This window comes from Solanum tuberosum, unplaced genomic scaffold (assembly GCF_000226075.1).
Source record: "Solanum tuberosum cultivar DM 1-3 516 R44 unplaced genomic scaffold, SolTub_3.0 scf00222, whole genome shotgun sequence".
Taxonomy (NCBI): Eukaryota; Viridiplantae; Streptophyta; class Magnoliopsida; order Solanales; family Solanaceae; genus Solanum; species Solanum tuberosum.
The window spans coordinates 752,437-767,685 of NW_006239147.1; the positions used below are offsets into that span (position 1 = coordinate 752,437).

General features: G+C 35.1%; 1 protein-coding gene across 1 annotated transcript; it reads right to left on the bottom strand.

Moving 5' to 3' along the window:
- Nucleotides 1–212: 212 nt before the first annotated feature.
- On the bottom strand, nt 213–14,197 carry LOC102603092 (alpha/beta hydrolase domain-containing protein 11). Its single transcript, XM_006356458.2, has 13 exons — nt 13,797–14,197; nt 12,635–12,742; nt 11,758–11,784; nt 9,222–9,312; nt 8,060–8,103; nt 6,675–6,773; nt 4,969–5,026; nt 4,825–4,877; nt 4,259–4,360; nt 3,346–3,411; nt 2,200–2,321; nt 1,371–1,542; nt 213–611 (listed from the first exon to the last, which is right to left on the bottom strand). The coding sequence occupies exons 1-13, from the start codon at nt 13,926–13,928 to the stop codon at nt 549–551; spliced, it is 1,137 nt and encodes a 378-aa protein (XP_006356520.1). The 5' UTR covers nt 13,929–14,197; the 3' UTR covers nt 213–548.
- Between the last annotated feature and the right edge of the window lie 1,052 nt (nt 14,198–15,249).

Here is a 15,249-nt window from a genome sequence, read left to right on the forward strand (position 1 = left end):
TCAAGGCCTCTAATCATTTGCTTTACCTGATAGAACTCACACGCAAGCTCCATTTATCTTGAGGGAAACTTCAGAGGGTGCCAGCTATTAGATGGTTCGATTAGTCTTTCACCCCTTCAGAGGAAACAGCTACTAGATGCCCCTATATCCAAGTCAGGCAAATGATTTGCAATAGGTACTGGTGGTGCCATAGTTTCCAGATTGCCATTTGATGTATGAATTGGTAGAATCATATTCATTTGAAGAGGATAAATTCTCTTTACATTTAGAGGGAAAATTACCCAGTAAAGCTGGTGTTTAATGACCCAACAGGACATGACTGGTAAGAAATTCTTTGCACAATTCTGTATCGTGTACTCAGCTTTGAAGGTGAAATAGCCTCACCAATCTAATTTCTGCACATCACATTCTAGAACAAGCAAATCACAATGAATGAGATGATATACACTATACTACAAAAAAAAATGGATCTTTCTGCAATCTATAGGTTGCAAGGGGTTCACAACCGATATTCCAGGTCATATGACCAATGCCAGAATTCCTTTAGCCTAAAATCCGTGGAAGGAAAATGAAAGGATCTTGAATAGCCCATCTGGGTTATCAGCATGTACCTGGAAAAAAGATACATACTTGTCATTAGGATAAGGATCAAGTGATGCATAATTGTGCAATTTATGTAAACAGCAAATAAAATGTACCCTAAGTTCATTGTTGTCTGTCAGAATTATAATTGTCTTCCTAGAAGCTTTGCTTGACATAGTTCAAAGACGTATAATGGGAAGCAAAAGATGCAGACTATGATATCAATATTAATAACGTTATCTAATAATAACTACAGATAACACTGAAAAGTAATTTTTTGCAGATTCAACCAGGTTAGCTATTCTCTGTATCATCAGTTTGGGAGAAGAGGGTAGATAGTCCAACACTAGAAGGAATGATGAGGCCATCAGTCCCCGAGACACAATTCATCGGGTATTTTAAGAACTCGAGTCAACCTAGGTACCCCCTCCATTCCACTTTATGTGGCATTATTTCCTTATTAGTCCATACAAAGAAGAATGACACATTTCTATATTTGGAGACAGTTTAAACTTTTAACTTTTCATTTTACCCTAAATGACATGTTTTTATAGCCAGAGAAACATCATGACATGTTCAAGACACAAGTTCCAAAAGTCTTTATCTTTCTTTCTTTCTTAAACTCCAATCGTAGTCAAACTACAGTACATAATTTGAAAGGGAGGAAGAATGATAAATTACCAGCTTCCAACTCTGATGCACATTTTAAAATAAACACTTTGCATCTTGAGAACTTACAAAATACATATATACAGAAGAAAGAAATGTGTATGAAAGAAGCAACCTACCCAATGACCTGCATCTTCGAGGACATGCATTTCGACTCCACCTCCTTCCTCTACAGCCTGTTCCTCAGCAACATGGATTCTTCTAATATCCTCAAGGGCCCATCTATGCAGACTTCTTTCTGCTTTCAAAAAGTTAACATGCACGCCCCGAGGAACATCTTCCACAATTTTCCTGCAAGAAGATCTTGCAATTAGTATTTCCTCCTTTTTTGGGGAATGAGCCATGGATTTGATCCACCAGAAGCTTGGTGACAAAACACAAAAAAGATATGAAATATACCACTGATACACTCACCTACAATTTAAGTATTTAATAACCAACTTCAATTTAGTCCTTGCAAAAGCCACACATTCATTATCATACGAATAAAATAAGTTATTACAGTGCACATTTATTCTTAGCATGTCAATACGTAATACATTTTAGGCTCCAATAATACCAGATATTCCACTTTCCTTTTAGTTTTTTTTTCTATAGCTGTGCTAGGTATTGAGCTGAGCGACCAGTCCCCCAGTACATTGCCCGTAGAAGAAAAATTCCTGATCGTCTTGCTATTCTTATATTAATGTTGAAAGTTAATCTTGTCAAAAAATATCCTGCAACTTGTCAACATTTCCATGTTTTCTTCTTAAATCTTTTGATTTATTTATAGCAACAAGATAAAGAGGGTGTGCATGTTTGTGATTTGTTGAACCACTATTAGTACATGTCCAGACTACGCCAGTATTGGGCAACTGGTACACACTTGTAACAGTTAAGGAATGAACAAGAAGCCAAAAGAATGATCATACAAAAATCCGCTACTTCAAACTGACATGAGCAACCTACCACAGATTTGTTTCTTCATATGATTGATACATGTCAGCAATACCCTTGAGATCAAACACCCATGACAAAGGTGAAGGAGATGAACCAGCAGTGTTGGTTTGTCGAAGGTTAGTTACCACCCACTGCAAAATTTACAAAGGAAACATCAGACGTCAGTTGGAAAAAAATGAGAACTGGGACAACTCGTGTCTCATGCGCAAGCAAATTAACAGTTAGAAATATGGTAATGAACACTGTTCGATGGAATGATGGCATTTATAGATGAACTTTTAGTCAGATATACTGCATGATATACTCCTTTACTAAATTTATTTTACAAACAATTACATGCTGCATTACAGGAATAATAGGCGCACAAGAATTCTGAACCCGTGGGCTCTAAATTCTGAATCCAGCCTTGAGTAAAGACAGTTTAAATTTTGAATGGTGGAGAGTGAAATATTGTGTCTCTTATTCTGACCAACAAAATTCAAGAACATCATTTCCAATAAATCATATGGAAAAACAAGACTACCAATGTTTTTCTATAAGCTGTCTTTAGAAAGGAAAGGTGGAAGAGATTGATTGCTACTATAAAGGACTTATATTGGTTAGAGTTGACTATGGGGCTTAAGATATTGTAAAATTAGAAGTTTCTCCCCAAATATGGCAATTGTTTCCAGTGGGCATATCACATATATCTTTTCAGGACCCAGGTAGACATGTCAGAGGCATTTGAGATAGGGGATTCTCCTGCCTTTCATACTAAGGCTATAGGTCCATTACAATATACTAAGAGAGACTGGGGAGTGTCACTATTGTGGTACGGTTCTTTTCCGTTTTTGTGTTGGACAACTTATCATCTGGTAGGCCTACTAAATCATCGTTCTCTTTTTCTTTCACAGTAGTCAAGAGATATATACTGGCTCACTCTCCGTGCACTGATAAGAGTGGAACACATTACAACAACTTAAAGAAGTACATTCATAATGTTTCTAACGAACTTCAGAGATATCATTCCTCAGTTACTCAATATCAAGCTCAGTGCCTCACTAGATGCAGAAAAATGCCTTAGCTTATACAGCAATTTAAGTTTGCAAAGTTGAAGTTTAAGTGTTAAACCTTTCAGAATTCCTAGAAAGAAAAATATGCGAGGCCAGGGGATACCTGTGCAACATCCCTGGAAAAACCTTCTTGTATAAGAGCCTCCACAATATCTCGTTTTGAAGAGACCTTCCTTGAAAAATATTATTCATAAGAAGAATTGATGTCAATACAAATTATGTGAATATATCAGTAAAAAAACAAAGAGAGAACGAGAGAGATGAGAAGGATAAACAACATTTGAGTGAGTGAATTGTATAGCCTAGGCTAATAAAGTTTCAAAACAACACTGTAAGCTATTTCAAGTTATAAACCAAGAGTAGTGCCAAACAATATCAACATGCAAGAACAGAAGAATTAGTCAAGAAGCAACGTAAAATATGAAGGATAAAGGCTTGTTCTCCATTGCTCTGACACAGTGACACATTCAGCTTCTACTTCCAAACTAATGGACAAGCTTTTCCCACCAAAAACTACTTTGTCGTTGTAAGCATATTACATTAAATATCAATCATACCTTAAACCTAAAGTAGTTCTAGCGAATTCTTTTTGGACAGGTGAAACATTTATTACCAAAGAGGGAGATAGCTATTGTTTACAAGAATTAAGCAAATCTCAACTCTATATGTAGGAGCAGCCATCCACAATTTTGATCAAATATTTATACAAGTGATGTCCTACGACTCCAGAAGTACACACAAAAAAAATAAAAACATGACGCATTCTATCTCCAGAATGCAATCCTATTTTGCTCTTTTAAACTATACACATCAGAGAATGAACATACTAAGAGGCCCACTGTACATCCCACCCCAATTTCTTCTCAAAAGTCCTAAAAGGAACAAGTATCTATATTGACACACTAAAGATATCATGGAGAGTTGACAATAAGAGAGAATAAAGTTTGTTAAGGTTCATGTAAAGCAATATACATGGAGACATTTTTATACAAACTGAAATCACCAGAAGGACTCACCTCTTTTGGTAATTTACTCAGAAATGATATCAATTCAGCTGGATGATCATCTCCATCTGCACCAGCTCGAACCTCTCCTGGAGTAGCATCTAGAACCCAGACCTATGACCCAATTAGTTTGAATTACTTCTAAGAATTTGGAGTGGAAAGAAAAAAAAAAAACAAAGGATGGCAAAATAGATTGCAAGACCAAAGAAAGTGCATCAGAAAAGAAAATTATCATCCCTGAAAACCAATTACCAAAATCATCGTATGTAAATGAGAGAACTGGAAGGCAAATGGTATATTGCCTTCACTGAGTTTTTAACATTACTTTTAAGTTTTAACCACTCACGAGTTTAAGCTATATTGAAACAGTGTTTGATATTACCTCAGGTATGCTTGTAGAATTTTATTACGGGATACTTATGCGTAAAGACCAAGTACCGATATCACCAATTTAAAATGAGAGAACTGTGAAGCAAATGGTATATACTGCCTTAACTGAGTTCTTAACATTGCTTTAACCACTCACAAGTTTGATATTACTGCAAGCATCTTTTACAGTCTTCATATAGAATACTTACTCTAACTGGCCGTGCAAGGGGCTTTGGAACCTGCTCAACCATGCTCAATGCAACTGCATAGTAATAAGAAAGATCAATGTCTGAACAACAAAATATCAATTGATTTCACCAAGTAGCTTTCCACTGTAATAAGCTAAAAGTTACCTTTTCCTCCAAAGCTGTGACCAACTACAACTCGGGGAGTCAGTCTGAGCTGGCCAAGCTAGACAAAGAAGAAACAAAGATTGAGCCCAAGCAATGTGTTACCATAATAGTGTTAACATCTCAGGCAAGAAGTGAAGAGACAAAATGAGGAACCATTTGACCCAACCCAAAATCAGAAAAACAAGAGAATCATAAGTGACACACCACTGAACTGAAATGGTATATCACCACATCTATTGCCCCTGTATTGCAGGATAAAGTAAAATTTTACCAGCACGTAAGCTTTTTTCTTTTACAAATATTGAGAGTGTATAGGACTATAGGTTTCCATGGATAACTTTGGCCAATGATTCAGTGATATGGAATCAACCATTAGCATAAGTTGGTAAAAGAAAACGGACAAATAAGAAAAGGACAAGCAAGTGCGCTTGCTCTTGCATCCAAAGATACTTAATAGTTTCAATAAGTATAAGTTATAAAATCAATTGGAAATCCTCCCCGATTATTCATAAATACGGTGATCAAGTACTGCAGTCTGCAAGTGCCTCAATTGAAGATAGTTGGCCAGGACATTTATCAGAGACGTATATGAGTTGTGCGGAGGGAGAGGGAGAGGGAGAGGGATAGGAGAGCTCTCGAAGGGGTTGGGGTGATTTTGTACATGTGAAGAGCAGCTTCTTGTCTCTAGTTTCTTTTGTTGCACAAATAGGTTCTTGTTTGTTTAGATGAGTGGGTGACTTTTGTAGAGAACCATATTTTAGTGTAGGTTTCTCTGCCTCTTGATATACTTCTTGTATGTGGGGATTCCCAATATTGATAAAATTATTTACCTTATCAAAAAGAAATGGTGAGGTGCTAGCTGATGTGGAAACAATCACATGATGCGCATATCTTGGCCTCTCACCTAGGTTGCACAGGTCAATTGCCTAGACCAATCAAGCCAAGGGGAGCACAGAGGTTACTAACACTCAAAAATCTTGTGATTCAGTCCAAACAACACATGTAGCGAAAATCTTGTAATTGACACTTCATTACCGCATTGTAATGACGATGAAAAAGCCATGCAAGTCATTGTAAAACCACCAGTAGATGTGATGCCTTTAGATGGGTGAAGAAAGCTTCACTTTCATGGGTTTGAAGATGAAGCTAGTCCCCTCTTTGAAAATTTGAAAGCAGTTGGGAAAGTAATGGGAGAATCCAATAATAATGAATGTTGTCTACTTGACAAAGTAGAGAACTGATCCCACAAAAAAAAGGGATGAAGTAGGAAATGGATATATAACTGAAAGAATTAGAATTCCAAGTCAACTATGAGGGCAAAAAAGTTAAAACAATAACGGAAGGAACAACATCAATCATAGAGGCCTCTAGGATGACATGACAATAGCTAATGTTTCCACATGACACATGTAAACATGCACAAGTGTGCATGCAAGACCCATATCTACTTGCAGAAAGACTATTTTTATCAATATCAAAAGAAAAATATATAACGTATTCTGATTTTTGAGAATAATGCAATTGGTCATGCTCTTCCAAACTTCAACGAATCAAATAGAAGCACAGTCAAGGACTGACTGCTAATGTCTGTAAAAAATTTCCATGCCTGCCCCACAAAAAGCTTAGTGATACGGATGCCATATAAATGGCACTCAAGAAAATACAGTACGTGCAGAGTGCAACAGGTCATGGTCAAGAAACTATACCAGCTTTAGGACATCAAGAGCAGCTGATGCAACTGTATGTGTGCCTCTCTTCTTGAGAGATGCTGAATCACCATGGCACCGCAAGTCCACCAGGAGAAACTGCAGAAAAGTAAATCTACTGTAAGACTGTCCGCAACAAATCACCCAAATATCGTATCAAAACAAGTTAACCATAAGATATCGACAATCAGTTAAAGAAGAACGTGAGTTTGAGGACTACAACTGGCGAAAGGTGTCAAAAGCAAATGAATTCAAGATGACATCCCCACAAAGAGGAGAAAAGATAGGTTCAAGAATGATGTGACCGCAATTAATAGTAGCTTCCAAGAGTTAATGAAAAATATTCAAGATAACTCAAACAAGCTCACATAGAACAGTTCAATACATCACAATCTGTTTCTAGTTGCATCTCTCAGGAGGGTGATAAAGCACATCAGAACCCCAAAAAAATTGGGAGCTTCATATGTTTTTGTTTTAATTTCTAAAGCTTCACTATTTGTTTTAATATTAGCTTTTTGTTCAAATAAATCAATGAAAGAGAGCACTGTTTTCAGGCAAGGACTTGATGCTTAGACACATACAATACAGCACCCCTACAACAAAAGTTGCCCCAACATAATTATGCTCCAAACTAATTGTTCCCAAAAGAGTTTCTATAGGATGTTAATTAATGACTTCTATGACGTTTGGAATTGAATTTGTGCTTATATTTGTCTTCCAACAACCAAAAAGAATTTTTTTTTAGGACGTATCATATTAGTAATAAAATGTAAGCAGCTCAATATAGGAAAGAATTGAAAAACAAAGAAGAGGAGGTCACTTGTCCACTGTTCAACAAAAACACTCAGGTGCTGTTTTTATATAATCTATGATTATGTTTTTTTCTAATGACGGTGGTGTACGGGCCAGCTTGCGCTCACCTCAACTATTCCACTGGGTACCTGCTATCTCTACTAGCGCAGATACGGGTAACCCTGTCAACCAAGGTTTAGACTGATGGAAACAAATCACCATAGTATTTTTTGACTCCGTAGGGATTTGAACCTGAGAACCTCCTTCCCTTTCATAGACCACTAATTGAGCAGCCTGGGAACTGCCTAATCTATGGTTATATTAAAGAATCTTCTTGGGCATTTCAATGTGTCCAAGCTTTATGAATATAAAAAAAGACAATCTCTCAAGGGTACTAATTCCAGATCAAATCTTCCTTTCTCTTCATTCTTCACAGATCAAATATAGAAGAAAATGGGGTTGAATTAACCAACAGTAAACAACATGCAGCAAAACACACTCCCTGTCCAATTGGGACAAGTTATCATAATGCAAAACTCTTTAAGATACTGCGTATATAAGAAGGGATAAGAATTAGTGCTTATCTCTACTACCTGCCATTTCGGAAATTCTTGGGCCAATCTCCTAGCAAAGCTTCCTGAAAATTTGAGATTGTCATGGAAAAAGGTTGACGATAAGAAACTTGAAGAAGGAAAATTGTTTAAGCAGATTGGAGGAATTAAGAAAAATAAAAATAATAGAAATTATAAGAAAACCATCTAAAACAATAGTAAGTCGGCAATTAACTAGTAATTCTCTATGGAAATAAGAACCTCTATGCCACAAGATGTGGATTTCCCTTGCACTCCAGCAATAGAGACACTTCTAAATCGTTCTTTTCCACAAGCAAATAGTTTTACATTTTATTGTAATATGAACTTCCTCAAACTACAGGTTCTTTATCAGGATTCTGAAGTACTTTGCAGAAGAACTTGCAACACAGTTAGATATCAAAACAAAAAGGGGGAAACAGAATTTGAGTAAACCCATTGTACTTGAAGATAAAAGGAGAATTCACAGGGAGCAATAAGCATGATGCATCATGAAACTTGGTTCATGGTCGGGTGAAAAGAAAAAAAAATATGGAATGTCCTTTCCAGTATTTCTGCCACAACACTCCCTTAATTTTTCTGCTAAATGAAAGCAAGTTCTTCCTATCCAAGAAAGAGTTTCTGAAGTTTAGCTAAGATGGTCCTAATTAGTAATCACTAATAAAATTGAAACAAATTGAACTCTACCAGCATCAGCTGCTACTAGGTGTAACAATTGTGCTATTTAGAGCATTAAGATGGAAAACTAAGGACATAGAACATTACTCTGTGCAGATGGAAATATGGAATGGGTAATTTATTTTCATAAAGAGGTACGGAATGGATAAGGAAAGAATTATTCCGTGCCATTTGGAAAATTGAGGGAATTAGATGGTACATGAATTAGTTTCCAGTTTCTACAACTCCTTGCTGTTTTGGAAATGATAATAATTTCATTAAGACATTCTGGTGTTGGAATATTCTCCATTCAAGCAAAATTCCAACTGCTAGTTACATAAGAAGACTTGACCGAAATCTGCACGTGCAATGTTAATATATGCTCAGAGAAACAAGGATAAGAAATTTGAGAAACAAGGCACTCCGAAAGAATCATGATAATTCAGTGAATACACAAGACATTTGTGTGTTGTGCCGAAATGTTACAAATCTTTAAATGAGTCATTACCCCAGTTTTTCCTGCTGCCAAGAATACCATGCAAGAGAACAGCAGTCGGTGGTTCGGGCAACGATCCCTCCAGAATATAACTCCATTTTACCTATACATCCAAGTTCCCATTGTCAATGGCATATACGTGTTAAACAGCAGAAAAAACGTTTAATGTGCTTGAGAAAATACCAATTCTACTAGTTTATTTAGCATATTAATGAATAAGTGAAGTAAATAGATTGTAAACTGAAAAATGATTGAATGTACAGAACTTATGAAAATGTAAATAAGCTAGAGAGTTGAGTGACTTTATCTGTTGAAATAATGAATCTTAGTTCCTTAAGACTACGAAAATATTTTTCTGAAGTCATAATTTTGATAATTATGATGATATCCAGCAAAAAGGGGATGTCTCCCTAAAGTTATATCTAGAAAGAAGAGGAGGATGATTAAAAATTGAATGAGAGGTCCATTGTCATGTCTCGGGGGAATATATGTTATTCATTGAACTATTTGGTATGTTAATTTATAAATTTATTTTCTTAACTCTGATATTTTCATCTACGTAACCCAATGGATAATGGGATCCCTGTCTACTTAAACACCATACTTAGTTCACTGGACAGGATTCAATTTTATGATATTGCCTATCCCACATCCCTTGTTGTACAACCTTTGCCTAAGAACCAAGGCCCTTGGGGGCTTCTTTTATTTCAAGTTTACACTTGAAAATTGCTTGACAAGGATGAATTAACAACACTTTAGGAATAATAAACAATAATGATAATGACAGCATAATAAGAGCTACAATGACAACAACAATGAACTTTTTTTTTTTTTTTTTTTTTTTTTTTTTAGAAAAAAATGAACTAGATTGCTTTCAATGGAGATAGATATTACATATTTTTTTTTGCTTTTATAAATGTTTGGCTACACGATATTCAGTGTTACAGCCAGATCGATAGATTGATCCAAATAGATAATCAGAATATAGCAACTGAAAGAAAAAAACTTTTTTTTTTGTCTTTTTTGGGGGATTTGCACCGGGTGTCCGAGTCTCTTTGAGCCCCGACTAATCCCGGGGGTGCACAGGCCCTCGGCAAGGAGTTTCCCGCAAGTGCACCACGGTTAATTCAGGTTTTACCCAGTCCGATGGCCCTCAGAAATTGTTTGCACCCAGTGGGTTTCGAACTTGAGACCTTGAAAGGGAGCAAACCCCAAGGCTCAAGTCAATTGCCAGCAGGCCAACCCCTGAGGGTTGACAACAACAATGAACTTAACACAACCAAAATGTAAGAGTAACCCATTTTCCTACGTGTACCCATCACCAAAAACTTTAAAATTTGAAATATGCATATCAATGCGAACTTCGCTAAGAGGAGAAGATAATTGAAAAAAAGGATCCATACAGGTGATACCAGCCAATTGAGATAAAACTTAGTTGTTGCCTTTGTTGTTGCTGACACACTCAAATTAGTCCACTCTTTGTACAAGTATCTTAGCATTAGTCTGATATGGGAGTCCGCATAGAGATAAGAGTTTTTTCTTCTTTATTTTTATGATAAGGGAAACCCGCAGCTGCTACCCTTTGGGTGCGCACAGGGTAAAAACCCCACTCCTATGCAATAGCTCGCATATTAGAGATAAGAGTGGATCTAGAGAACCTCTTAACTAGACCTAGGAGACAATCTATAACTAATATCATGGAATAAGATGTGCCAGAGTATTACGGATAGAAAAAAAAGAGCCTTACTGTCCGATATGAGAGTCAGTGCTGTGAGACAGACAAATTATTTACCAATACTTTGGAATGAAAATTGAAATGTGCTAGAATAGTGAGGGACGTATAAAGATGACTCACAGAGTCGACCTCAATTAGATTGTAATTAAGGTTATTGATTGATTGAAATATGTATATAGTGGTTCGCTTTCATTAGATTAAAATCATGTGACTAAAATCATATACCACATAGTTGCTTCTCAGATGAACTCAAACAATTATTGTGTGACATGAAACAATACCCATTTAAGGTGTCCTTTCACTAACAAAGCAGTAACCAAAAAGCGTACGACACGCAATAGCTAAGTGTCTAATGTTAGATATATATTCCACCAACCAGAGGTAGCAGCACTAGAACAAGAGTTTTTCATGAAAAGATATGCTTCTTTTCCTGACCGGAGATCTGATTCACTGTATAGTCCGTATTGGACAAGAAAAAGAAAAGGAAAAACAAAAACAAAAAATCTAAAAAGAAAAATAGGTCTACGACTAGACTGCACTCCGTATCCACTAGATTAAAGCAATACTTTTCAGATTTTTCTATTATAATTTGACGTGGCCCAGAACAGTGAGAATATCACCATCTATACACTTCCTCCCAACTCAAACACTCAGGTTATTGTTGAGCTGTAAAATACTTTCCGAACAAATACATCCCACATGCATACTTCAAAATAAATACAAATGCGAACACAGATAAAGAGGGGGGAAAGGAAAAAGAAAAAGCATAGCAAACATAAATTAGTTACATTTCAACTTTAAAAAAAGACTTACTTTTGCTCCTTGAACGAGCTCGTATGCCTGCATATAAAAATTATCTCATCAGTAGTAGATTCAGTTGCACATCAAACAACTTTGGTAGTCACATTCTTCAATAGTTACATTTATAGCGAATAACAATTACTACTTTAATACTACGTAGTTTATGAAAGAAAACAGATATACCTTCCTTAATTTTTTTTACTTTTTAACTTTTTGATAATTTACCTTCCTCCAGATTTTAGATATCCATTGAACTATCGTAAATAACTTTTGTATAGAAGTATTAAAACTTAAAACAGTGTAATTATTTTTGTTTCAACTGAAAAACAAGAGTGTAAATTGAAAGTAAAAGAGTGTATCATTTCTTAACTGTTTGCTTGGAACAAAGAAAGGGAAGAGAAAAAAGGATAGAAAATTAGAGAAAAAGCCGTCACTTCCTTTCTATTGTTAGGAAGAAACAGAGAACATAACTTTGTGCCACCAATTTGGAAAAGATCTTTCCATACTCCATGATCCTCAAATCTTTCTCTACCAACCAAACAAGAGAAGGGAAAATTCACTCTCGTTTCCTTCCTATCTCTTCCTTTCTTCAGTTTCCAAGATAAACTTTCTCTAATATTCAAGTACCTTGTGAAGGTTCTTTTATCATGTCAACTAACTTTTTCAAAAGATGTATTCAAACAGAAAAAAAATTGATGACGTAAACTAAATTTAGCACCGTTATGGAATCAAATGTTTGTGTACAATCCTTCTGGAGAGGGGAAGAAGTGCTGATGTAAGTGTCACAAATTTAATGGATCAACAATTTTACCAAAAGTATAAGAGAAGTCAACTCCAAATTTTCCAAAATAAGTACTCAATAATAAGAGATATAGCACAGATCCACTACCAGCACTTCAGATGGCACAACAACCTTCCCGCTGGAAAGTCTCTCATCTACCATTGTCATTCTTATATTTGAACCTTTAAACATCCTTTTTGAATGAACAAGAGATACCTGAGCAGAGCAAAGTGAACCACAACAGCCCTTAGAATATGCAAAGCCAGTCATTATTTTAAATCGAATCACTTATAAAATTCAAATCACCGCGTAAAATTCTAAATTATTACTCCCTCCATTTCAAAATAAGTGGTGTTTTTAGCTTGGGCACGCCCCTTAAGAAAACTACTCATTACTAGAAAGTAAGATGTATTTTTACTTATATTGAAACAAAATGAAAAGGTAAAAACACCACTTAGTTTGAAATGGAGAGAGTAACGAAAAAACTAAAAACAAGACGAGAAAATTATCACTAGAGCATAGAAACCATCGAACTTAATGACCTCAGTCATTAATATGGAAGTAAAAGAAATTTCCACTTAAAGCTTCTATGCTATGAAGAAGAAAAGCACGACTGGAGTGGGTAGCTGCTTTCACTCACGCAGCTGATCGAGAAATATAATGAGCAAGAAACCAGAGTCACTGAATTCACACATGTGCTCGAGAAATAGAATAAACATGTCATTATTCTATTCCAGTCACTTTTACAAAACATCATACAACACTAAAGAATAGCACAAATAGTAACATAACTCTGAAATGGACCAACAGCTTAAGCAAGAAACCAGTGCCGCCAAATTCTATGATGTCACACTAAAACCAGGAAAAAGTCCACCGGTATTCACATAGCATTCGCATTCCTATGTACAAATAGAAACAGCCAGCCTACATATAATCAGACTACTACGAATGCTCTTCCACTGGCCCGAATAGAGCAGACATATATAGACCTCAACTAGTTTAGAATTGGGACATAGTTCATTAATAATGTTACAAAAGGAAAGAAAGACAGCAACTAGCTTATATAGACCTCAACTAGTTCATTAATAATGCTAAAACACGTAAGCAAGATACCAAAAAAGCATAAAAATCTAAACTTTTTAATGTTAACATCGTTTGTAACGAAGGAGTAATGGTTCCAGTAATATACAGGTTACCCATTAGTCCAAAATTGGTGAAAACCAGGAAATGAAGACAAAGAACAAATTACTCCTAAATTTCATAAAATTACCTTCTGGAATGGCGTAGAAATCTTGGTCGCCAGAAACTTGTTAGTAATCAAACCAACCCCAGGTGAGTCTTTTGTTAATGCAGCTCCATTTTGGAAACGCCGGCAAGCCGTGAAATTCGAAATAGCCGACATTTCTTGGAGAAGAGATCGGTGAAGAAAACCACCCAAATTCCTCCTCCAATCAACTTGGACAGCTAAAAAATAGGGAAGAGACAAAATTGAGAAATAGAAAATACGACGGAGAGACCGAGGAGAAGGTAGAGAGCTCCTTTTTTTTTCACACACGCAGACTTTTCCCCTCGTAATTCTGCTACTACAGTTGTAAAGGGGATTTCTTCTGTTATATCTCTGCCAAGAGATCTGTGGTGGCTTTGTTGTGTTTCATTTAATGCCGAGACGAAATTAAAAACACTTCATTCTACCACTAAAGAATGATGAAGCGTCTAGTATAAACAATTCCTAAAAAAAAAACATGGAGTAAAAAAATATTAATGCACAAGTAGACCATGATAAGGAATTCTCACTTTTTAGGGATCATTTGATTAGGAATAAATTATTCTAAAAATTAAATTATTTTGAGATAAGTTATTTAGAGATAAATTATTTTAAAATAAATAATTTTAAGATTGGCTAATATATTCAATCAAACGCATAATAAAATAGTCCTACATAATAAAAGATATGATATTACGTAACTTTATGTCTGAATTTTTTATTTTAATATTGTAAGCCTGAATTTGATTTTAAAATATTAAATCTTAACATATTTTGTATAATTTATAAGATGCTTTAAATAGTAATCCTCCAAACAATTATTTATACACTTTCCCATAATAAGGTGTTTTCCTTGGGTTTTTAATAGGAATTATTAGAAGGAAAATAACAAAGAAATTAAAGTTTTCATACAAGCAATTCTATTAGGATATATATTTTGTATAAAAACATTAAACCTTAACATATTTTGTATAATTTTTTAAGATGCTTTAAATAATGATTCTCTAAACAACTATTCATCAATGTGGAAACTTTTCCTTTATAATATAACTATCTCGAATTCAATCTATTACTCATTGATTAAGTTGATCCAGTATCATACTATCTCAAACCAGTTGATTTTAATGGAAGAAGAAATGATACCAAATAGTCGCTTGTGATGGTGTTGTGAAGCATGTTTGATTTATTCAAAAAATATTTAAAGTTAAATTATTTTGTAATAACTAGATTAAAAGTTGAATAAAATTATTTCTTCAAGTTGAAGTTTTGTTGTGTGTCAATTTTATAACCGAACCTAAAGTTTGAAGCCTACTAATAAATTTAAAATAAAAACGTAAGACTTTCATAATTTAGGCTAGGTCATAACCTAATTTTTGCAACTAAAGATTTGAATTTGAACTATATTCCATTCAAATTTTGATCTTGCATAGGAGTTCTAATATATATAATTTTAGATTCA

Bases quoted from the DNA above. Each gene is read 5' to 3' on its own strand.
- LOC102603092 (XM_006356458.2), bottom strand. From the start codon at position 13,928: ATGTCGGCTATTTCGAATTTCACGGCTTGCCGGCGTTTCCAAAATGGA. The intron at 4,878-4,968 runs GTAACTTTTAGC...ATTACTATGCAG, and splicing joins TCACAGCTTTGGAGGAAAAG to TTGCATTGAGCATGGTTGAG. The intron at 2,322-3,345 runs GTATCCCCTGGC...TAAATTTTGCAG, and splicing joins TTTCCAGGGATGTTGCACAG to TGGGTGGTAACTAACCTTCG.